General features: G+C 42.0%; 4 protein-coding genes across 10 annotated transcripts in view; 2 read left to right on the top strand and 2 right to left on the bottom strand.

The window, feature by feature from the left end:
- Nucleotides 1–7: 7 nt before the first annotated feature.
- tspan3a (tetraspanin 3a) lies at nt 8–5935 on the top strand. Of its 2 annotated transcripts, XM_061823742.1 has the most exons (8): nt 17–146; nt 383–562; nt 2489–2680; nt 3601–3675; nt 3755–3856; nt 3932–4087; nt 4180–4263; nt 5222–5935. In XM_061823742.1, the coding sequence occupies exons 2-8, from the start codon at nt 500–502 to the stop codon at nt 5312–5314; spliced, it is 765 nt and encodes a 254-aa protein (XP_061679726.1). In that variant the 5' UTR covers nt 17–146; nt 383–499; the 3' UTR covers nt 5315–5935. The 2 variants fall into 2 exon arrangements, with proteins under 2 accessions (XP_061679727.1, XP_061679726.1); XM_061823743.1 differs by lacking the exon at nt 383–562 and having other exon boundaries at nt 8–146.
- Nucleotides 5926–13183, bottom strand: pstpip1a (proline-serine-threonine phosphatase interacting protein 1a). Of its 2 annotated transcripts, none has more exons than XM_061823733.1 (15): nt 13052–13183; nt 11658–11758; nt 11498–11572; nt 11376–11410; nt 10082–10188; nt 9929–9991; nt 9240–9344; nt 9084–9129; nt 8739–8818; nt 8251–8349; nt 8071–8167; nt 7862–7949; nt 7715–7794; nt 6202–6296; nt 5926–6060 (listed from the first exon to the last, which is right to left on the bottom strand). In XM_061823733.1, the coding sequence occupies exons 1-15, from the start codon at nt 13079–13081 to the stop codon at nt 5926–5928; spliced, it is 1236 nt and encodes a 411-aa protein (XP_061679717.1). In that variant the 5' UTR covers nt 13082–13183. The 2 variants fall into 2 exon arrangements, with proteins under 2 accessions (XP_061679717.1, XP_061679718.1); XM_061823734.1 differs by having other exon boundaries at nt 5929–6109.
- rcn2 (reticulocalbin 2) lies at nt 12605–17228 on the bottom strand. Of its 3 annotated transcripts, none has more exons than XM_061823740.1 (8): nt 17088–17228; nt 16094–16230; nt 15902–16004; nt 15630–15826; nt 15439–15552; nt 14113–14206; nt 13653–13792; nt 12605–13575 (listed from the first exon to the last, which is right to left on the bottom strand). In XM_061823740.1, exons 2-8 carry the CDS (start codon nt 16226–16228, stop codon nt 13432–13434), a joined length of 927 nt encoding a protein of 308 aa, XP_061679724.1. In that variant the 5' UTR covers nt 16229–16230; nt 17088–17228; the 3' UTR covers nt 12605–13431. The 3 variants fall into 3 exon arrangements, with proteins under 3 accessions (XP_061679724.1, XP_061679723.1, XP_061679725.1); XM_061823739.1 differs by having other exon boundaries at nt 16997–17123; XM_061823741.1 differs by lacking the exon at nt 17088–17228 and adding an exon at nt 16471–16944.
- Nucleotides 17229–17404: 176 nt separating this feature from the next.
- scaper (S-phase cyclin A-associated protein in the ER) overlaps nt 17405–24156 on the top strand; it is a 66574-nt gene continuing 59822 nt past the window's right edge. For 2 of the 3 annotated variants that reach the window (XM_061823728.1, XM_061823729.1), the window contains exon 1: nt 17978–18278. In XM_061823728.1, the coding sequence (XP_061679712.1) occupies nt 18111–18278 (168 nt within the window). In that variant the 5' untranslated portion in view covers nt 17978–18110. Of the gene's footprint in view, nt 17540–17977; nt 18279–24156 lie in introns of those variants that run through there. The other variant, XM_061823730.1, reaches the window with a different exon arrangement.

A 24156-nucleotide genomic window follows, 5' to 3' on the forward strand; every position in this document is an offset into this window, starting at 1 on the left:
TTGCCCTCTGCAGGACGGGAAAGCGAATTGTGTTTTAAAAAAATCCATCGTTCAATAAATCGTGTTCGTTGCATTTTTAATAATGTTACATCACGATTTTTAACAGGGGATCGCCACAGTCAAGCCTGTCTATATACCTGTAAATGGTAGCTATTTCCATACACTACACACTAGCAAGCTATGACCTGAACTACTATATTCGTTTATTTCATGTTTATTGAACGATCTTGACAACTGGTTTTTAAAATAGAAAACATAGACTACATAAATTAAAATTTCAGCAAGTGCCCAATTAATATTATTGCAAAATATCGTAACACAGGAAGGATAAATAAGACGTACTTCCACTACGTATCACCAAGTTTTCGTTTTTTTCGGACAGTGGCGCTAGCTAGAGCTACATTCCTACACGTTGGAACGAGTGGAGTGAGGGGACTTCATGCCTTTTTCCTGATTTTGAACTTAAAACAAAGCACGGGCTTAAATTTCAGTGTTGGCCATGGGGCAGTGTGGTGTAACTTCGTCAAAGACTGTCCTGGTCTTTTTGAACCTCATATTTTGGGTAAGGTTGTGGTTTTCTTTTGTTGTTCGGAATTTGTTGTACGTCAGCGTAGCATCCAGCGAACTAGCCAGCTAGCTAGCTACGATGTTTGTTTACACTCATGCTCAAAGGGGGTGCTAATATTTTTTAGAATGACTGTTTATTATTTATATATATATATATATATATATATATATTTGTCTGAGGTATTAAAAAAAACATTCACTCACTATTCTGGTGTTTAGCAATAAATGTAGTCCTCCTGATTGACCTTGGGAAAAGTTTAGTCTGAATTAATGTCAGACAGTCGAAGAAAAAAAGCATCATGTATAGTTTTATAGGCTGTATGAGTGGCCAAGTTATGTAGTTTACCTGTTATGCTAGCTGCTTTAAAAGCAGCCGAACTTTGTTAGTGCGAGGAACCATTAGTTTGGGAATAGTATAGTTTTGCAGAACTTCTAGCAAAACGTTTTTTCGGAATTTTAATTACGTTGGTCTATATCCGGGGGGGAAAGGCTCGCATAATCCAAAGATCTAATTCAATAGCTGTAAATCGTTTGAATGCTAATAAAAACAACAGTGTTTGGTTAAAATGCAATATTTTTAGAAACGCGCAATGTTAAAGATGAAAACCCAGTCCAGGCCTCCTTGCGACGCAACTGCGTTACAGTTAATGCATGCATTAAAAAATAATTATTGACCTCCAAGTCCTCCAGGGCAGAAAACACGCAGGATCACGTGAAAAAAACAAACAAAAAAACTGAAGATGAAGAAGTAGGGGAAAAAAAACACTGAGTATGCACCTATGTTAACCAGGTTTATAAAAATTCTTAGTTGTACACGATTAACACATTCAATATTTAGGATTGTCGGGCCCAACCTGTTTCCACTCTTGACACACAACACACCTAAGGATAATCTTCTAAAATATTATTTTAAGACACAACAGTCTGACGTTTGCCATCCTTGTTTGGGAAGAGGCAAAATCAGGACAGAACCACCGCACTTGTCATTATTTGTGTACCCTGCCTTATAATCCTGGTGTATTTCAAACGGTGTCATCATAAGGAACACGGAGAGGGAAGTTGTTTGTATTGTTGCATTTTATGGAGCCGGAATCCTGGACAGAAGGATATCTTTTATGACGTCAACAACATACACTCAGTGAACACAAAAGGATGTCAGCATTTATAAGATATTAATGGTGAGTCATGACTCACAATGTCATAGAGGTAATATATTCCTAGGGTTTGTACACAAAAAAATATTTTTTTTTAAAACCACAAGAAAATGTCTCTGCTACAAGACCCCATGGATCAAAATAAAAACCAAACAAGCTTTTACAGTGATATGAAAATATTATCACCCTTCCTTTCTTTTTTCCTTCCTTTTACACTTATGTTTCCCATCATCAAACAAATGTAATTTAACACACAATGCTATTTTTGAATGTTTTTATTATAAATGTGAAAAAAATGCATACCTACATGGGACTGATAACTAGTTGGCAAACCTTAGCAACAACAACTGTTATCAAGCGTTTGCAATAACATGGAGAGGAATTTTGGCCACTCGTCTTTGCAAAATTGTTATAATTCAGCCACATTTGAAGGTTTTCAAGCATGAGCTCCCTTTTTAAGATCATACCAAACAACTCAAGTCTTCGGATTATTCATGTCGTAAAATTACAAATAAGGAAAAAAGCAAAAGGTGTCCATTTTGCAAATTAGCCCCACTGCCATCTCACATTGGGGCAGAAGTGCAAACCGTCCCTCACAGAAATATTATCAATGATAGGCAGGTAACAGATTTACTTGGTTATTTGACACTTTATGGGCCAGCCCTGGGCAGAATTGTATTATTACTATTTGTATACTATAATATGCCTTAATATCTCACTGATGCGAGAGAGACAAAAGTAAAGTTTTATGTATTGCTCGCCAACAGGCGGCTGCTGGCATCCTCTGCTACGCCGGAGCATACGTGTTCATCACGTACGATGACTACGATCACTTCTTCGAAGATGTGTACACGCTGGTCCCGGCGGTTGTCATCATCGCAGCTGGGGCGCTCCTCTTCATCATCGGCCTCATCGGATGCTGCGCCACTGTGAGAGAAAGCCACTGCGGACTCAGGACGGTCAGTACACCACTGTGACCCTTGAAAGTACTCCTATAAGAGCACAATAGGAATACACTACAAAACGAAGAAATTACATTCTTACGTAACGTAAATGTAACTTTGATTATTGTGTTTAGTTTTTTTTTTTTTTTTTCAACAAATAGCGTTTCATTAAATATATTGTTTCTTAGGCCTTGCACATGTTGTGTGATGCGGTCAAACCCGATTGGACTGTACCATTGCATCAAATTGACAGTTGTCGATTCACCCCTGCACATTGAGCAATTGAATATGAGATCACAAGCTTTAGGGGTGTGTTTATGGCATTTTTTTCCCATTCCTCCAGAAGCACATTTGTGAGGTCACACTGACACTCAGTCTCTGCTATTAATGTATCTCAAAGGTGTTCTCAGGTTTTGGGGTTGCACTTTCACAGGCGGCGACCATGCTGACATCACTGTCACTGTTCCATACCCAGTTTGGCTTTTTATAAGAGCGCAAGCTGGGCGTGCAATTTTGAAAATGTACTGCAGTTGTCCTCCAAGCCGGGAGTGTTGCGATAGTTTAACGTTATCGGACAAAACTCTTGACGTCGTACTATAACACATGTTTTCGCGTCGTTTCCAACTGACCTAGCATTGAAGAATGGTTTGTTTGGCCGGCACTTCTGGCCAGTGACGTGATTCAATGACGTAGGTGCACGAGCTCTATTTGCTAGGATTTAAATCGCTTTAAGAAAAATTGTAACAAAATAAATCTCGTGACAAACTTTCATAGATTATACATTCATACAGGGTGGAGTTACCTCTACATTTTTTGACCGTTTCCGGAAGACGTTTTTACTTTCCTTTCCGTAACAAAGAACAAATCAACAATAGTGGTGACCGCAGAATAGTGTATGTTTTACTTATTTGTTCATTTTTTTTCTCTCTCTGTAGTTTGTCTTCATTCTGCTGCTGGTTTTCATGACAGAAGTGGGTGTTGTGGTTCTTGGATACATTTATAGAGCAAAGGTGATGGGTTGTTTGTTTCATTTATGTACAGTATAACCCATCAATGAACAATTAAGTCACATTTCTTTACCATTACCAGGTTGAAGATGATGTGAATGGCTCCATACAGAAAGTATACAATGAGTACAACGGCACCAACAGTAACTCGCAAAGCCGCGCCATCGACTACCTTCAGAGACAGGTGAGAAAGTGCAACAAAAGGAGGAGAACGCAGGTGCACTTGTCACGCTAATTGCGAAGATGTTTGTTCTTGTAGCTCCAGTGCTGTGGCATCCACAATTATTCTGACTGGCGGTACACACACTGGTTTGAAGCATCCAAAAACAACAGCGTGCCCATCAGTTGTTGTAACGCAAAAGTTGGTGGACTCTGCACGGGGTCCCTCGTTCGTCCTGAAGAACTCTACCAAGAAGTAAAAAACAAAACAAAACTTGCAGTTTTAATACTAAATGAATCTGTCTGGATCTTAAAATATATATATATATATATTGTGTTTGTGTGTAGGGATGTGAGGCTCTCGTTGTGAAGAAGTTAAAGGAAATTATGATGTATGTCATCTGGAGTGCACTGACATTTGCTGGGATGCAGGTATGTTATTGTATCCCAGTACAATATATTGCATTTGCAATGTTTCATTCAGAATAATCTATTTCCTCTACTAGATACCATGTTTTAATTGATTCCATGTTGAGTTGCCCAATTCAAAAAATGCTGACGCTACATATTATCTTAAGGATGACTGATATCACCATGTGGCATCTGAAAAACTGATTTATATTGGTCAATGTAGATCAAAAAATGTTGTGTGAAGAATGCAAAAGTAAAATGGAGTCAACAGGTCACAAGCTTATAGCAGTTATTGCAAGTAAGGATTCTGCTACACAAATGTTATTCACTTTAAGCAAATTTGATCATATCTGTTGCATAAATAATCCAAATCCAGTTTTTATCTAGCGCTTGTATTTGGATTACATTGTAGATGCACCTAATAAAATATCCAGTGAGTACAGTAATTCCCGGCCTACAGAGCGCACCCGGTTACAAGCCTCACCGAGTACATTTGTAAAGGAAATACCATTTGGTAAATGCATACGCCGCAGCTGTGTTAGGGTTAATGGTCTAACCCTAACCAGCTGCAAGTGCCCACATTGAAACACGAGATATTTACAAAGAAAGACGGTACACTGAAAGAGTTTAACGCTAGCGCCACACTAATGCTAATAGGGCCGGTTAAAATAAAACTTACTGGTAAATATCACTGAGACACGCTAGCACAGCGCTAACAGGGCAGATAAAAGTCACTTCCTCAGCACAGATATTCCACTGGTCTCATTCTTACCTTTTCCGCTCGAGTGGCCCCTTGCGGCTGTTAGAAAAAAATGCACAAATTAGCCGCATCACCCCATAAACCGCAGGGTTGAAAGCGTCTGAAAAAAGTTGTGGCTTGTAGGCCGGAAATTACGGTATATGTTGTATTAAAATGTGCGATACAAATCAAACTTTTTTTTTTTTTTTTTTTTTTTTCCCCTGCCCTCTCCTGTGTTAGATTCTGGGGATGTTGTCAGCGTGCGTCGTGCTGTGTCGCAGAAGAAATGATCCCGCCTACCAGCTCCTCATCACAGGAGGCACCTACGCTTAAGTCTTTACCCTGTCAGACTTGATGCTGAATTCGATACATCACTAACCTTAAGACACTGAAGCTGCATGCTTTCCCCGCCCCATAACAAAGCTGTAGTCCAAATACTTCCAAGGGTTTGCTGAGAATGAATGAATGATTGACCTTTGGAAGTAAACCAAACTGTACTGTAAGGAGGAAGATGTGCAAGGGTGATTTTGAATATGCACTATGTGTGTCACTGTAAGAACATATTATATAAAGACCCAGTTAATTTTAGGACTAGTACTCCTAATAATCTTCTGTTTTTGGTCGAAGGCTGTTTTTGCAATCCTCATTATCTCCGGACATAAGTTACATTTTCTAGTTGTACGCGATATTTAACCTTTTGCTTTGTAACGATGGTAGTTTTAGAATTTGTTGATTTGTTGTGACTGGGTTAAGAATCTAAAGAAGTTGTAAGGGAGTGCAGTTATGGAGTTATTGATTCAGAGGTTTCAGCGAAATTCGTGCAACAAATTATGCCTTAGGCTTTTACAGAAGAGCATTTTTACAAGAAAGGTCAGGATACTTTGCTAAATCAAAGACACTGGTATTTAAAATTTTAATACATGTAAGAAATAAACGTACATAATTTACAAATAATTACTGAGAAGTCGTTCTAGTTCTTTTTTGTGTGCTCGTCCAAAGTCATTTGGCAAGGTAAGAGCCTGGAACCAGCCCTCTTTGGCCGTACTTCTGCACCATCCACCAGCCATCTTCGCCCTGATCTGTTACGAGCACAACATCCCCGGCCGACATGGAGAGCTCATCATCTCGCTAAAGAAAGAGAAACCAACTTCAACATGACTAATCTCCCCCCCCCACCCATCCTGTGGAACAATTCAGAGAAAGTTGGGCAAAGAACAGACCTGCGCCACGTACTCGTACACTGCCTTGTACTGCAATTTCTGTTGAGACCCTTGTGTCCCAGGAATGTCGGAATAAACGTCTTCATATGTTTCCCCTGTGGAGTTACACAGTTAGTCGTCGAATCAATTAAGTAAATGTTCGGTGCATCGCATGATTTTGTAGGGATTTTGCCACACAAATGTGATGGCAGACTTAAGTAGTGATATGTATGAGCTAAGAAGAATGTACATAATAGATGTCCAAACTTTGGTATCATTTCAGACTTAAAAAAAAAAAAGTTCAATACATCAACGGCAAAGCAGGACGACACCCATCCATGTCTGTTATATGTAAACATTGTAAGATAAGTTAAGAGAGCCTACAAGTTACAGTTGGAACAAACTGTAAAGCCTCCACAGGTGGTCAAGGACAGACAGGTGCCAGTTAATTTTAGATCGTTTTAAGAAAAATTGTAACAAAATAAATCGTGACGATCATTCATATATGCTCGGACTCAACAGGCCTCAACTTTGAAAGATACACACATCAAAATCACAGATACTACAGTGTAGAATGTGAGGGTGGTCCTGAAACTTTTTTTTTTTAATATAATCTAAAGATTAATCAACAGTTTAACATTAAAATAGTTATTTAGGGCGCAGCACGGTGACTCAGCTGGTAAAGCGTTGGCCTTAGTTCTGAGGACCTGGGTTTGATCCTGGCCCACCCCTGTGTGGTGTTAGCATATTCCCCCTATGCCTGCATGAGTTTCCTCTGGCCCAGGGGTTACCAACGCAGTGCCGGCGGGCGAATGGTAGCCCACGAGGACCATATAAGGTGCCCGCGAGGTATGTTCTAAGAGTACCATAGGCCACAAATTGTTACCATTATATGTGCTGTAAATTCTGAATCTGACTTGCTTACGTGAATTAAAATTTTAAAATACCTGTAATGTCATTTACAATAAATTAAAACAAAAATATTTAATATACGTGTAATGAACTGAGTCTGAAATTCGCCGCAAACAGGTCATGTAGCCCTTCATACGATCGGTGCTCACGAAGTAGCCCTCAGCCTCAAAAAGGTTGCTGAGCCCTGCTCTGGGCACCCGTTTCCTCCCACGTCCCAAAAACATGCAACATCAATTTGAGACTCTAAATTGCCCCTAGGTGTGATTGTGACTGCGGCTGTTTGTCTCAATGTGCCCTGCGATTGGCTGGCAACCAGTTCAGGGTGTACCCCGCCTCCTGCCCGTTGACAGCTGGGATAGGCTACGGCACTCCCCGCGACCCTCGTGAGGATAAGTGGCGAAGAAAATGGATGGATAGTTATTTAGGACAATTATCAAATAAATAATAGTTGCTAATCGGAAGAGAGGAAAAATGCCTAAATTAGGCCCAATTACCGATTTGTCTTTACCTTGCATTATGATGTACTTTAGCGGTGTCATTGCAGTTTTTGCAAACAATTTCAAAGGGAACTGAAATTTTCTATTTTTCAGATTTTTAACAGAACTCAGTACTTGCATGTTACCTGTACTTTGTGCGCCTAGATCTTTCTGAAGGTTCATAGTGGAGCCCCCCAAAGAGCTCCCTTGAAGGAGATTTGAAAACCTACAAAAGGGAATAACACAAGTTGAACAACTGTTGTGTGATTGTGAATCCAATGTGTTATTCAGACCTTTTCATGACTCCACCAACGAGTCCCATGCTTCCATTTCTGACCTCTGAAGTGTCCCTCTCGTAGTAGTTTTGGTATTCAATGGGAGCTATTTAAGAGAGAGAGAGAGAGAATACATGAAGTATACCCTGATCCGCACAATGAGCATATGTGTGAGATAACGTGAAAATATTCTGCCAGTTCATATTCAAATTAGGAGGGACGCCTACCGGGACGGGTAGAACCGGTGCCCTTAATCCCTACAAAGCAGTTCATGTCTGTGATGACGTCGCACTTCTCCAGAATTTTCCGCATGCCCTCGTAACACTGAAAGGGGCAGACATTCAAAATCGGAGTCAGTTTTCAAACATTATCTGAAGACGGATTATTCGAGCTGTATGAAGCGTTACTTCGTCAGCCTTCACGCACTGCATGGACAAGTGATTACAGTGCACCCACAAGCCGTTCCTTAGGGCCTTGAGACGCTCCGCTTCCTGCTGCTGAAACATCTGCAAGATGATGTTATGGGGAAATTAACTTTTACAACACACGATATAGGACGTTTTGTACAACGACCGTGTCCAATGTTGCCGCAATCCACAGTTTTCCCTCGTTGCTGGATCACCAAGTAAAAATCATCCTTGGTTTTTGGTATAATGTATCACCTCCAATCGACCTTAACATTTAAAACGACCGTTTTGTGCCAACATAGGAAGTTTGCAGCTTAATGACTCATTTTATTGTCTTATCATAGGAAGTGTTGCACATCCTCATTGAGAAAAGAGGCTCCGTGGGTATTGCAGGATTATGGCTAAAGCTTGCACTCTTTATCATGGATTGTGCTTTACATTCCTCTCTCGATATACGTACCGAGACCGAGTTGAATGTCACCAGTTACCTCGCACGTGTTGCTGTGTGTTGATTCCCACTCAACGCGGATCTTGTCCAGCTGCTCGATGTTGGATTTGTACTGTCTCTCTGTTGTTAAAAGAACACACTGATCATGATCACACACACACACACACACACACACACACACACACACACACACACACACACACACACCACACACACACACACACACACACACACAAACCAAGCACACAATTCTAAAATTTGCATTCCTCACACTGAATGCACAGAAAAGTGTCTATTTGATGTCACAACTGCCACCGACTTTGAATAGATGAAGTTGTGACATCCTCAATGAAAGGGAAGTAAGTGAAGTACAATCGCTCCTCACCGGCCTCTTCTGCAGCTTCTCTGCACTGTTTGGATTTGTTGCTCGCCTGGGGGTGGGCGGTAAATAAAATGGTCATTTTGGGTGCATCTAGTGAAACAAATAACACACTTATATCTAACTCTCATTCTACTGTATGTTTAATCACTACATTTTTACCTTCTCTATCTGTTTGGGTGTGGCCGTGGTAACGTTGCTCATCTTGTCCGCCGTTTGCTCAGCCTCGTCTGCCTCCCTGCAGCGTTGCTCGTAGTGTCTTTCAGACTAGGGGGGGCAGGACACGGAGACACATGAAACGACAACGGCCACAAGTACTTGAAGGCAAAGGTACAACTGCGTGAAAATCAATGAAGTCAGATTTGAAGACATCCCTCTTTCATGGGATTAATATGCAAATCCACACGACCCAACCCAACAGATAAGATTTATCACTATCTGACTGCATACAACCACACAAAGCAAGTGTACAAGCAACTGTGGTACATCACACACACAACTAAACAGTTTGCTGTGAGAGATCAAATGGGCTCAGGAAACTTAAACATTTTTTAACTCCCTTTTCCAAGCTCAAAGGGGTCATCAAAAGGACGAAGGTTTTGTGGACGACACCAAGCTTGCTGTGATGACGGAGTTGTGAAAAAAAAAGTGAAAAGGGAGTGAGACAAAGGGGGAAAACTTGTACTTTGGATTTGAAATATATTCTGTCTTGGGTCGGTTCTGACACACCTTGCATAACCAACGTAGCAGCCAACCATGAAATAAATGCACGCCTCATAAAGCCCAATTGATTAATAAAGCGACCAACCATACAGCACCCAACTTTTCGATTCAAGACGTGTTGCGCTTACATCCATTGTTTTCTTGTAAAAGGTGACTTTGCTCTTCTGAACCTTCTCCATGACGGATTCAAGCTGAGGAGGAAGGAAGGAGGGACAGATGTTAATTACAAAGTACAAAAGCACATCTTTAAAAGTAAATTATTATAAAGGAATAAGGTGTACTTTTTTTCTCTGCTCTTTCTGCTTCTCTCTGAACTGCTCGATCCTTTTCGCCTCCTCCTTTAAGAGGCCAGACAGCTGGACGTGCAAGTTGCCTATCGTTTCCATTTCTGGAAAAAAAAAAATAATCCTAAAAGCCTCAAAGAATCGATGCATTAAAAAAAAAGTGTAGAACTTATATACGGTGGTCGTGGTGCCCCGAGGAGTTTTTCCAAGTTACGAGCTCTCATTTGGCCACTTGTTTGATTGGAGTTACAAGTGCAGATTTGAGATACAAGCAACGTACACTGGTTGTAAAGCAGGGGTGTCAAACTCATTTTTCTCGCGGCCCACATTGTTGTTCCGGTTTCTGTCTGAGGGCCATTATGACTGTGGAACAAAAACACTTAATCATCTCATCATATTCACATCATCAATTTATGAACTACTTTTGTAATCAGAAACCAAGGGTAATGTGTTTTTCAACTATTTACGTTTGGTAACACAAAAGTGCAAGTTTATCAATTGTGATATATGACAATTTTGGTACAGATTTTTACAAGAATCATGGAAATTGGCACTAAATCTGGCTTTGCGAGCCACATAAAATTATGTGGCGGGCCGGATTTGACCCCCAGGCCTTGAGTTTGACACCTGTGCCGTAAAGCAAGTCAAATGTTTACCTAGCACATTTCGTCCAAAGAGTAACTCACTAAACTCGACAAAAAGCAGCAGTTTTCAGAAACAACAAAATAATAAAAAAAAAAAAAGAGACTTCAACCTGTTTAGTACCACAGTTGAAATTTACTAACAGATGAAACACATTTGCCCCTGCTAGCTTAAAGGTAACACATAATAGAAAACTTCATGATGAAATAACACTTAGCATATGTTGTTTAAAACCCTTAAAGCAACAGATATGTGCACATAAAAGGTGGAGCATCGATATCACAAAACCCACAGGCATATATTCTTTATCATCTGTAAAAAATGACAAATATTACAGGAGCTCACCAAGTCACCACAGTCGTGAAATGATTCGTCTTCATTAGTATCTGCGTGATTGGATTATACTGCCCCTTATTGGCCAAGGTGGGCACGCCAAAAGGAGCTGCACAATGAATTGAACTGAACCGCGATGCATAACTCATCACATTAACAAACTTACAAATTCTTCACAGTCGATTGAACTATTTGTATATACTTAAATAAAGTGCTTTAATATAGAGTGGTATTTTAATTGGTTTTTTTGGGTGGAGGCTGGAACAGATGAATTGCATGTTTATTGTCTCAAGCCCTCGTTGTATGTTGTACTTACGTGTTTTCATTTCATCAATGGAGGTTCTCAGCGTGCTGTGGAAACAAACACGCACGCTTAGAGGATGTGATGTGATCAATTTGTCAACACCTTCTTTGCATGGCTAACACACGCTCACCCACCAGATCTCATAGAAACCCCCGACTTTGCGCGAAATGGCGATCAGTTCTTTGCCGTATTTCTCCTCGGCGGAGGCCCTGCGGGAAGACACGAGGCCCGCAACGCAGACCGGCTTCGTTTACTTTCAAGGAAGGTCGCGGGGTCAGAAACGAACAAGCCCACCTCATTTTAAACAGCTCCTCCATGTCTTTGCACGTCCGCCGACCATCGTTGAGTCTCTGGATGATGGCCTCGTACCCGGCATTACTAATAAAGTTCTCTTCCTGCAACGCCGTAGACAGCGTTAGAAGCGTCCGCTTACAGTTTTTCCACTTCTGAGGTGTCTTACGGTTTTTGCTCCTTTGCATATATTTATGGAAAGTGAAAGTTAAGCCCCTGAACGGCCTAAAAATGTATGAAATAATGTATCGTGAGAGTCTTAACTTTTTGTACTCTTCATTTGTGTGACTAAAAAAAAAATAACAGGAGCGTTTAGCATAAATTTAGAACATGCATGAAATCAACGGTGGGTTGCAATTTTACCCCACGAGGTGAAATGATCAAATACGCAGAAAAATGAACTAACTTTTGGGCTTCCCATTGCCTTCAGCAGATCTGCATTATGCAACTTCCTGTCAACTTATGTGACTTGTACAATATTGTAGTTTTTTTCTTAAGTGTTGGGGTTACACAAGTGAATGAAAACCGAGGGACACGAGTGAGACGTAAATTTAACCTTTCTAATGCTTAAGCGGTACCACAATTATCCATCAAAATATAACATTTCCAAGAATTTCAGTGATTTCATGGTAGTTTAAATTTAGCAAGTGGGAACACGGAACAGTTATTTTTCCCCCATTTTCTAGGTAGCTAGATTTTTTCTATTGTATTTATCAAATATGCAATCAGATCCATGTGCAGGATACTTTGCTAATAGTTTATAGTTCATTTTATAGTGCATTTATTCTTAATTTCCTGGCATCACGAAAAGCACAGAGTTGGTGAATTAGGCCAATAATTCACATTTTTCAGATGAATTTTATATTTCCGATGAGTGCGATCACGCGTGCGGAAACGTGTACATTGAAAATATTAGCACCCTTTTGACAATCATCATGGTGGAAATGTAATTGTGTGGAAATAATTTTATTATTTGAGAAAGAAATGACAAATACAAAACTTAACCAAGCATGCTCTTCCTCTGGTCAATCAGATGTACTGACATAGTAAAAACAATATTCAAAGCCACCGCCCAGCATGTAACTAACAATTTTTTGGGACATTTATTAGCCGTACATATATGAAGAAAGCGGACACTTTAGTACTTCAGTTTTACATTATAGTGAAATTCTCCTTTAGTACATTTTGTAAGCTCCTTCTGTTAACTTTTAAACCTTTTGTTAAACCGTGTAGAAAACTTTAGTGACTGATTAAATGTCGCGCTCAACAGTCAGCTTGATCCTCAAACCAAAACATCAGAATGTGTATACAGTACTGTATATGTACGCACACACATGTGTGTGTGTGTGTGTATATATATATATATATATATATATATAATTGTGGCAGATGCTCACCCAAAAGCCATCCTTAAATTCTAACTCCATCCTGAGTGGTTCCCCTCCGGAGAAGTCTTGGACCTTCTTTAATGCCCCTCGGAAAGGCAGCGCGTTTTGCCAGGCGGGCGGCTCGCTGGACGCAAGTGAAACGTTCCAGGAAACGAGCCGTCACACAGCGCGTCGCTCGTTTGTTTGAAAAGAGGAAGAGTGCGTGCAGCAGCTAAAGACAAGTGGGCCGACACTTTGTTTTCCCACAAGGTCGCGATAACCATTCCTGCTGAGCGTTGTCTTAGTTTAGAAAGTCCCTCGCCAGTGTCACGAGGACCTTAACGCCGGTTCGAGTTCATCCGAATAACGCTTGACGTGGCAGAAAATGACAAAATAAAGATCGACCGAAATTATAATTCATCGTGCGACAAGTGCAGATGTCTGCCGTAATCAGTCACTTCGCTGTTCATGAAGGTGTCCGGGTTTTTCAAGACTTCACCCTCGGAGATCTGTCCGTCTTCATCTTGGTCCAGCTCCTTGATGAGGTGAAGAGCCTGATTTTGAGGAGAATAACAATAAATACGCATCGCCATCAAGCCTAACGTAGACAATACAAATGATCATGTCTTACTTCTTCCCGAGCAGCGCCGTAGCTGTTGGGCGCGATCCAGCGGAGTTGCTCCTCTCGGTTCAACTTGCCGTCTTTGTCTTGATCGTAGAGGTCCTTGAATCGCACGGTCTCCTCAACCTCCCACTGCGATGGGGCGTCCTCTTTCAAAAGCAACCACAGGATTTGCCAGGTCAGTGCAAAAGTGACAGCATTAAAGTTACATAATTACTTCAAACAACTCCATCTCCTTGCAGCTGTGGAAAATGGCACATAAGTAAATGCGTACAAAATCCTATTCCATCATAAACTGAATAGAGACTCTCTACATTACATTTTTATCAAGTCCCTCGGCGGCAATTTTATTGCAAATCCAAATGTATCCATTGGGGAGCATATTCAAAGAAACCACCATTTTTCTGTTCAGGCAGAAAACTATTTGGTGTGAAAATATGCATTTCTTTTTAAATCGAAATGTACCGACCTTCAGGTCGAAGGTCACCAATGAATTCCTTCAGATCGATCAATCCGTCCTGATCCGAGTCGTAGTCAGTCAGCACATCTTCGATCGCAAAATCCTGAAACAGGATGAAGGGAAGATCAGAAAATGTACACTGAGTACATTCAGATCCGCTCTTAATAGATGAAAAACCAGACCACATCATTTTCTTTATTCATACATTGGACATAAAAAGTCTACACACTTTTTTTAAATGATTTGGGTTTTTGTGATTTCAAGAAATTATCCAGTGGGTCAGATATGGCCCCTGGGCCTTGAGTTTGACACCTGGTTCATGCTTTAAAATAGTCCGCCCACATACTGAAATGTACTGTAATTTCCGGCCTATAAATCGGGACTTTTTTCCACACGCTTTCAACCCTGCGGTTTGTGTGGTGATGCGGCTAATTTGTGCATTTTTTTCTAACGGCCGCAAGGGGGCACTCGAGCAGAAAAGGTAAGAGTGAGACTGGTGGAATTTATGTGCCGAGGAAGTGACTTTCACGGGTCCAGTGTGGCGGTCTGAGCACTCCTGGTGCTGAAAAGTCTCTTTGTGAGTAATCCGCATGCGCATATATTTGGTAAACTTCCGGCCATTCTGAAACATCCCCATCCATGCTTCAACATGTGCTATTTGACAACTTGTCGCCGAATGTTCACGTTCGCTACGGACGTCTCAGAAAGACGAACACAGCGAACGTAAATATATGTGTATATCTTTTTTTTTAATCAACTTTTGTTTTAAGGTTAGATTAGGGTTAGGTTATGGCGTATGTTAGCTCCCTCTTTGTAGAAGAAGGGGAACTATGAGACCGGGAGATTTCCCAGTAAGCGTCTGCTATGTACCCCGAGTTCCCCCGTAAGTAACGCATGCGCATCCATCACGAGGAGACTTTTCAGCACAGGGGAGCGCTCAGAGCATCACACCGGCCCTGTAAGTGCAGTGCTAGCGTTAGCGCTACTGTTAAATTTTGTTTTGTCATACCGTTTGTATGTACCAAATGGTATTTCCTTTACAAATGTACAGGGCGAGGCTTATAACCAGGTGCGCTCTGTAGGCTGGGAATTACGGTATTTAAACACGCTATTTCATATACTATAAAGGTATTTCAACACCAAAAAAAGCGAATTAATGGAAAGAATCTTCTGTATAAACATTCCTTTGGTTTTAAACACCAAATTAGGGTGAAAAAAATCCACCAGATTCTTTGGGTCCCAAACCGTGCGTAATGTACTGTAATCCACCATCTACTATACTGTAGCCGCACAAAACCCGCGCTGGGACAATTCCAAACTCCACAGTGATCTTACAGCCATGTAATCCACTTCAGACGGGTGGGTGAAGGCCAGGAACTCGGTCAGATTGAGGCCCGGTGTGCCGTCCTGGTTGGCGAAATTGAAGCGCCTCCTCTCCTTCAGGTGGAGCTGACGGGGGATAAGACGACTCGTCAGTGCTTGAATTTGTGAGGCGTCGGGGCCGGGCGGCATCTTGGTGCGCCTACATGTCGCAGAGACTCTTGCTCTGGATCATCCAAAACTGTACTTTCATCCAAACTGATGAGCTGGTCGTGCGCAGCCATGTTGTACTCCTCCCACGAAATTATACCGTCTTTGTCGGTGTCGAATTCGGCAAAACGCTCCTCTGCATCATCCAGGGCATATTTTCTGTAGACATGCTGAATCCATAGCGCAATCTCCTCTGTGGAGAAAACAGTATCAATTTTGTGTTTACCCCTGTTTTCTTTTCCAAGTGATAAAGTCCGCACAATCTTACCCGCGCTAAGGGAATTGTCTCCGTTTTTGTCAATCTTCTTCACAATTTCCATCATTCTCTTTCTCTGCTCTTCTGGGCTTAGTTTCTTTAACTCCTCAGTGTCCTACAAAGGCATCCAATATAACACAGGGTCACAAGGTGACCATGCTAAAAAAACAACAACAAAAAAAAACAGGTATGGCGTTTCACAACCTCCTCTCCTAGCAGAACGTTTACGTCGTGCTCAGAATTCAGCTGGTGTCCCAAGTCATCATGTTTGTGAACGCTAAGTACCGCCACACACTGAAGGGCCAGCAATAACAACACCATCACAGCAGGGGGCGCCATCTCTGGGAGGTACAGAAGTCAGTATGAAAACTAAAAGGCTATACAGTAATAGGACATTGATTCATTTCTTGTTTTGAAATTGATAGTATATCATTCTACAGGTCAACCCCATATACTCGCCAGTCACCATTGACAAATTTGCCTAATCGCAAGATTTGTTTACACCAATCCTCATGTTAATCCCCGTTATATAAAACTAGTCCTTTAGCACATTATGTGTTATCTTGCTGTTAAGGGACTACCTTAAAGTAAGGGGAAGGGCTTCGTTAAACTTGGCCATCTTCTTGTTTAATTTGAAAATAGCATTCTGCTGGCATCTTGTGGCAACAATAGACAATTTACAACGCTTTTTTACTGGGGGGGGGCAATAATTTGCCAACAAAATGTAGGTAAAAGTTAATCGATTAACAGCCGAGTTTGTTTACTTTATCACCACTACTACGTCTTCTTCTTTGTATTTTCAGGCAGTCTGCATACCCCTTGTTACCATACCACCTCTAAAAGGTCAGTTTTGGTACTACACATATAACGTTTTGTACAACAGCGTTGGTTAATCAGATCCTCTTGAATACACTACACAGTATAACTGCAGTAAGCAAGCACTTGAAGTTTGGGTTTTCTTTCGCCATGCGTTAGGTTCTCTCAAACTTAAAAAAAAAAAAAAACAACGATTAAGATGTTATTTTGGATGTAGTGCCGCGCTTGAACCTAAGTTAGAGTGTGAGAGTACGCGAAATGACGTGGAAACATGCAAAGGCACAACCTCACCCGTAAAACTAAACATATTCGAAATTAGAAATGACGCTTATCGAGGCAGATCAGGCAATGCCGAGTTTGTAGAGTCAATATTTGCAGTTACCGTGAAAAGTCAAAAATGTAGTTCGAGTCAGCTAACAGGGACTGAAGCGAGAAGTATTTCTGGTCACACCTTCCACAATAAAACCAATCTCCTCTTTGTACTGTATCGGAACAAAAACATTTTAGTGATTAATCGAAGCGTGACACGACTCTTTGAAAATTGGTCGTAAAAAACAAACAAAACAAAACTGGTCGTCTGGCTGCTGGAAACAACAATCCAGGGTAAAACGTATCGTAAACATTAAAGACATTCCACACATGCTGAACACGTCGTAGTTGCCGTAGTCACAAAATGACGTCTCGAATCTTTCAACATGTGTATAACGACGCTCTATTGTTAATTAAACCACTACGCCAAAAGATGCCCACTCAAATCGAACCACTTCCATTAGGACAACTGATCGAGGCTGAATGTTAAATTAATCGAACTCGACAGCAAGGATGGAGTTTCTCGTAAGTGTGTTGGATTTAAAGACACTCGGGAAAATTAACGCTCACTGCGTCTCTCGTTTGGTGCAAATGTCAAGTAATTATGAATACTCATGAATGATGACGTCAGATATTGGGGTTCTGCCCAGTTTTCCCAAATCTGAATCAATGTGCCGAATTAAGAGGAATTTTTTATAGTTTCTCCGTAAACTTGTAAATTCCAACTTCCGCGTATGTTGCAGTAAACTTTTGCCCTTATTTTGAAGGGGAATTCTTTTGCTCGCGTTCTGCGAAATGCCCGCTCAATCTGTATGGTTGCTATGGTCGAGACGTGTAAATCCCGCCCCAGGTAAACAAATCCCGCCTCCTGACCCGAATTAGCCTGCACCCGATTGGCTACGGAACACGTTGCTCTTGTGTTAGAGTAACACGATTGGACCACATTGTCGTTGGCCATGTCAACCGACTTCCGTTCTCTGGGTTTGCGCTCAACCTCCCTGTCAAGTAACATCATGGTTTCCCGTCCACTCTGACAACTGGGCCAACGTGGACTTCCCATTTCTCGTTGACTGCGCGTCGAACGTAGCACGGATCGATGAACAAAGACGGTCGACACGACGGACGACGGCGCGGCGCCGGGCAGCACCGTCTGGGACCGAGAGTCGGGCATGGAGGTGACGGGAGGGAGAGGTCTGGCAGCAACAGCTCGGGCTCCTCACATGGAGGAGGCAAAAACAAAAACGCGACCATTAATGCGCTCAAGGTAACAGAAAACCTACTACGTTTGTTTCTTTTTTTTCTTTCGGCATAATGGAGCTCATAGTGCACGTCTCCGAATTCTTGTTTAGCGCGTGGCCGGATTAACACTGCTGCAAGCTAGCAGCCTCGATTGAAAGGCATTCAGGTTTGTGTAACCTTTACCTTCGGTGGGTGTGGTGCTTGCTCTCATTACATCTTTATATCATGGTCAGCTGTCATATGTGCTGTTCGAATGATTCACTGCTAGTAAGAATCATGCTAACATTGATGTAGACTAAATTGTGACGACAGCAATTTTTTTGCGTTCCTTAATGCAAATGAGGGCTGTTAAAGTGGACAATTTGCACCTTCAAGTTGTTAGCAGTGATTTAGCCATGGAAAAACGTCTTTCGTCGGTTATAAGGTGATGGTTTGCCTCACATTCGGCACAAAAAGGAAACGCAATGCAAACTGCTTATCTTGGTCAATAGTGACAAATTTCCATCCGTCCATTTTCTGAGTCGCTTTTCCTAACGAGGGTCGCATGGAGTGCTGGAGCGTATCCCAGCTGTCAATGGGCAAGAGGGGGGGTACACCCTCAACTGGTTGGCAGCCAATCGCAGGGCACATAGAGACAAACAGCCTCACTCACAATCACACCTAGGGGCAATTTGAGTGCCCAATTAATGTTGCATGTTTTTGGAATGTGCGAGGAAACCGGAGTGCCCGGAGGAAACCCACGCAGGCACGGGGAGAACATGAAAACTCCACACAGTCAGGTCCGGGATTGAACCCGGGTCCTCAGAACTGTGAGGCCAACGCTTAACCAGCTGACCCACCGTGCCGCCTCCTTGAACACATTTTTAATTTAAAATGTAACTTCAGCAGGTGAAATCTTTTCTGTTTACCAAAATGCAAAATCGACTTTGTCTTCTTTTTAGTAATCGAACAATGGGGAAAAGTACACTAACAGTTAAAACTTCGAACTGTGTTAATTAAAAACACCAATTTTATTCGTTTTTAGTGGTCTTCCTTGGCAATTTTTTTTTTTTAAATGCCACTGGAAGTTAAATTTATACCACGCTACTTTTTGTCTTTCTTAATCCTGCACTGCTTTAACCTTGACGTCCACTAGTCAGAGAGAGGCCTAGCATCACTGTGTTTGTTGACAGACTGGGTGTGTGGCTATGGAGCTCGTGCACGTGACGTCACCATTTTCACGGCGCCACATTGTGGGAGACATTGAACCGGAGGAGAATATTTACAATACTAGAGACTTTTTTGCTGTTGGTTGTCACAACAGACGAGACAGATATTCTAAGAGATTATTCTATGGAATACCATCTGAAAAGACCAGAAAATAATCGATGGATTTCAGCAATTAAACATGGTGGATGGTGCCTAACCAAAATACACACACGCCTGTGTAGCGATCACTTCATTTCAGGTAGGAATTATTCTTCTCAATCTCAAATGATCAAAAAGTATTTATAATGCCAAGTTGGCACATTTGAGAACAATGCGTATCAAAAAAAAAACTCTGTTGCAGAGGTTAAGTGTGGCTGCAATCGCTTCTGTGTACATTCCGTGGAGACTACTCCGTCCTCTTTTTTTTTTTTTTTTACAATCATATTTAATGAATGCGAGTTTGTGTAAAACCAAGGGGCATTTATTTAAATATTGGTATTTGTATTGAATACTAGCTGAAAAGATTGATGGATTCCGGCACAGATTAACGTGTCGCCGAACACACTTCCGCGTTCAACGAGCCGTCAAAACCGTCACTATGAGGGATTTATTCCTGATGAGAACAGATCCAGCAACAAAGTATTCGTATGTGTCCATATTTTTCTAACTTTTCAAATTTTTCCGTGTAAATTTCTACGACTTACTCACCAGATCCATGTGTAGATCCAGTTGTCCTAGACAAGCGGAAGCAAATTAACAGTCCAATTTCTTATCGGCAAAAACATCAACTTTGGCATTAAATATGGGTCCTCTATGACGAGTTTATCTAATTTTTCCACGTACCTTAATTTATTTTTGCCTTCTAAATGTCTAACAGTATCAGACAAGACTCTGGGCGTCTTGTTATAAGATATTTTTGTGCCCTCTCTGACCAACTTGGCATTGAACAATGCTTTGCTAAACCGGCAATATGGCGAGGTAAACAAAAGTCACGTGATTTTATGACGCTGGTGCACGAGCTCAGTACTTACACTTTAACCCCCCTTGCCGAATGTGATCTGTGAGATAACAACCCCTAAAAATTCCCACATTATATTACATAATTGACACTGGATTGGATTATCATGTGTTTTATTGTGGACAACGAACTAGTTTTTGAAGATAAGTGTAGGAAAAATTGTCAGAAACTTCCCTGGCCACATACAATGATGCATTGGTTTGGGAGTCTGGGTTTGGCATGCAGGCCTTAGATTTGACACGGGTGCTGGACACCACAGCCACGATCACAGTGTTACAATTGGAGACGAGGCATACCTGTGCACTCACTAGATCAGGTAAACGTGCATGTAAATGTTACAATACTTCGTTTTTACAGGTACAGTACATAATAAACACAGTGAAACTCAACCATGTGGAACGGTGACTCAGCAGGTAAAGGATTGGCCTCACTGTTCTGAGGACCCGGGTTCGATCCCAGCCCCGCCTGTGTGGAGTTCACAGGTTCTTCCTGTGCCTGCGTGGGGTTTCTCCGGGCACTCTGGTTTCCTCCCACATCCCATAAACATGCAACATTAATTGGACACTCTAAATTGCCTCTAGGTGTGAGTGTGACTGTATCTGTGTCTTGCGATTGGCTGGCAACCATTTCAAGGTGTACCCTGCCTCCTGCCCGTTGACAGCTGGGATATGCTTCAGCACTCCCTGCGACCCTCGTGAGGATAAGTGGTGAAGAATATGGATGGATGGATGTGCCACAATCACACCTAAGGGGGGATTTAGATTCTCCAATTAATGAATGTTTTTGGGATGTGGGAGGAAACAAGAGTGCCCATAGAAAACCCATGCAGGCACGCGGGAGAACATACAAACTCCCCACAGGCTTGTCCGGGATTGAACCCGGGACCTCAGAACTTTGAGGACAACGCTTTCCAGCTGAGCCACCATGCCACCCCAGTCTAGTACTAATATTTAAAAATGATTCTCACTAAACGTTCCTATGGGCAGTATTTAATCTTCAGTTAATAAACATGCCTTTTTTTGGAAGCCCACACATGAGTACTTGATCTGAAATTCAAACATACAACCGAACTGACCGAGCGACAGACATGCAAACCACTCGCGCACCGTGAAGCCTGTAAAAAAATAATTTAATGTAAATAATTCAGAAGCGAACGTAGCTGATGCTAAGATAGCATTTTGGATGCAGTTGCGCTTTTTTTGTATCCACCATAAGAGTGTGAATCATCATATATATGCCAAGTCCAATCAGATTCTCAGCGCCACACTTGTGTTGCTAATGCGAATGCGTCATTTGACACACACACACACACACACACACACACACTGTCCCTTCGCCCGCAGCTACACACTCATCACTGGCAACCGAGAGGGGGGGTGGTGTGTGCATGACTGCGCAGAGTCGCGGCAGAAGGAGAGTGTGAGGAATCGAGTGTGGGCTCCCAAGTGGAGCACAGAAGCTGCAAATGTAACGAACGGTTTTGCAGTGGTGAGGCTGATGGACAGAAGCAGCTAGCGAGTGTGGGCCCAACTCCACTGAGGGGTGACTTTCTGGTCTTCTCAGAGAGGAGTTGAACTAGCGGGACGACTGGGTATGACATTCTGGAGTGAGCACTGGGTGTCTATTTTAGTCGCCCTGTCAGATGGCCATGGCCTGTAGTACAAGTGGCGCTGCTGGTGCGGGGGAACGGGGCGCATGAAGTGGAGAGCAACAGCATGTCAGGGCTGGACGAGGACAGAGAAGCGGCTTCGGCGCTCTGCTTCTATTCTGTATGTATATCGTGTTTTGCTCTTCTCCTATGGGGTTCGCTCCTGTTTTGTTGCTTGCTGGGAATAAAAGTGAAACCTAACGCTTGCTCCCTCCTCAGCACCGGCTTGGAATATGTCTCGTTTGTGGCACATAGCGAAGAACTCTCTCCTTTACAATATCGTTGAGCAGACTGGTTGCGCTCAGCCGATTAGGTGGGGTAAAGCAACGTCTTCGCCAGAAGCTGGCAAGGGGATTCTCTTGCATTTGTGTGCCCGACTCTTCAGTGTTATCTTCTAATCTCTGTGTTCCTCTCACTCGGAAGAATAAGCAGACATGGCATTGACATGAAGAATTTTGTGAACCAAAAGTAGGTCACCAATTTATCTCCCTTAGGGACATTATATAGTATCAGGATCTGTGTATTTTGGCTCTGCATGATGTGACACCAACATAGCTTTATACCAGAAGAATAATTGTTGCAACGCCTCTAATTTCTTATCCATCTTCCTCCCCAAGCCATAGACAGTTTATTGTTGCATTGCTTTTTATGACACCTCAGTTGCAGACAATTTCTTTCTGATGACAAGACAACGAGATATTATTTTGATCCACCGGGCATTTCTGAGACTAATTAGCAACACCATTTGTTGTTTGTTATCAAGCGTATAGCAAAAAATACAAACCTGCACCCTCTGGTAGTGTTCAATTTTGCTCGCATCAGATCATTTATTAAATAATGCAGAGGAGGTTGAGGCTATTAGACTGAGAGAGGGGACTCTGAATGAAAGACTGTGGACATGAATACTGAAATCAAGCAGCTCATTATCAATAGAGCACATTGAGTTCTCTCTATCATTGTTTTCTTCACGTATAACGCAAAAGCAAATTTATTATCTCTCTTCAACACTTATTCTCTTTTAGACAATATTTGGATTGCGATTATCTTATGTGACACGGCCAGTTTATTCATTGTGATGGGGAAAAAAAAATCCGACTTGCGTTACAGTATTTTGCTTGCTTAGAGCTTCTACGGCCACTGATGCATACTCAATATGGAGGTCAGCCGTGACACATGTTGGGTGAAAAAAGGGTTGGTTCGAGCCTCGAGCTGTTTCTTGTCACAGTCTTGCTTCCGCTGAATGCTCTTGGACTATGGTGCATCTGACTCCAGCTCTCAGCAGTTGTTGCATCTCTGTTCCGGTGCAACATATTGAACTTGAACAGCTTGATGGCACGAAGAGAAAACTAATAAATAGCAGGTTGTATTCAGCGCTCGAAAAATTCCCACATTTCTTTCAAACAAGACAGTTTGAGTTCCAACACATGCACAAAGATTTCTGGACGTTGCTCGCACACCACACTACAGTACACTGCGTTTTAGCACTGTAATAAAGGGGTAACCATAGAAACAATACCGTTGCATCAGACTGGCAAAAGCGATACAACACACACAAGCCACTTCACTTAATCAAACTAATGAGATCCAAAACAAGGTTTGTAGAGTACTGCACAGTTTCAAAGACCACATACATGTCACTGCGCTTACATTAAAGTTAGAGATACACAGGATCTTACATGCAAGCAAAAATGTGTGTTATTTTATGCTCCAAACTCTCATACATTGGCTTTGACCTTTTTCACTTTCGAAATCAAATGTTGAAAATGGCAGCACAGTAGACAGCTGACCTCACAGTTCTGAGGATAAGGTTCAAATTCAGGTCCCTCTTGTGTGGCGTTTGCATGTTCTCCCCGTGCCTGTGTGGGTTTTATTCAGATGCTCCCGTTTCCTCCCACATCCCCAAAACATGCATTAATTGGAGACTCTATATTGGCCTTTGCTTTCCATTATCTGAGTTGCTTATCCTCACAAGGGTTGCGGGCATGCTGGAGCCTATCCATGCTATCTTCGAGCAAGAGGTGGGGTACACTCTGAACTGGTCGCCAGTCA

The sequence above is a fragment of the Syngnathoides biaculeatus genome, chromosome 6, assembly GCF_019802595.1.
Source record: "Syngnathoides biaculeatus isolate LvHL_M chromosome 6, ASM1980259v1, whole genome shotgun sequence".
Classification (NCBI taxonomy): domain Eukaryota; kingdom Metazoa; phylum Chordata; class Actinopteri; order Syngnathiformes; family Syngnathidae; genus Syngnathoides; species Syngnathoides biaculeatus.

Bases quoted from the DNA above. Each gene is read 5' to 3' on its own strand.
- pstpip1a (XM_061823733.1), bottom strand. From the start codon at position 13,081: ATGGAGTTAGAATTTAAGGATGGCTTTTGG. The intron at 11,573-11,657 runs GTGGGCTTGTTC...GTCTTCCCGCAG, and splicing joins GAGGAGCTGTTTAAAATGAG to GGCCTCCGCCGAGGAGAAAT. The intron at 7,795-7,861 runs GTCTGAATAACA...TCCCTTTTGTAG, and splicing joins GTTGGTGGAGTCATGAAAAG to GTTTTCAAATCTCCTTCAAG.
- rcn2 (XM_061823739.1), bottom strand. The intron at 15,827-15,901 runs GTAAGATTGTGC...TTTTCTCCACAG, and splicing joins AGACAATTCCCTTAGCGCGG to AGGAGATTGCGCTATGGATT. The intron at 13,576-13,652 runs GTAAGACATGAT...CCTCAAAATCAG, and splicing joins ACGGCGCTGCTCGGGAAGAA to GCTCTTCACCTCATCAAGGA.
- tspan3a (XM_061823742.1), top strand. From the start codon at position 500: ATGGGGCAGTGTGGTGTAACTTCGTCAAAGACTGTCCTGGTCTTTTTG. The intron at 3,857-3,931 runs GTGAGAAAGTGC...TTGTTCTTGTAG, and splicing joins TCGACTACCTTCAGAGACAG to CTCCAGTGCTGTGGCATCCA. The intron at 4,088-4,179 runs GTAAAAAACAAA...GTTTGTGTGTAG, and splicing joins CTGAAGAACTCTACCAAGAA to GGATGTGAGGCTCTCGTTGT.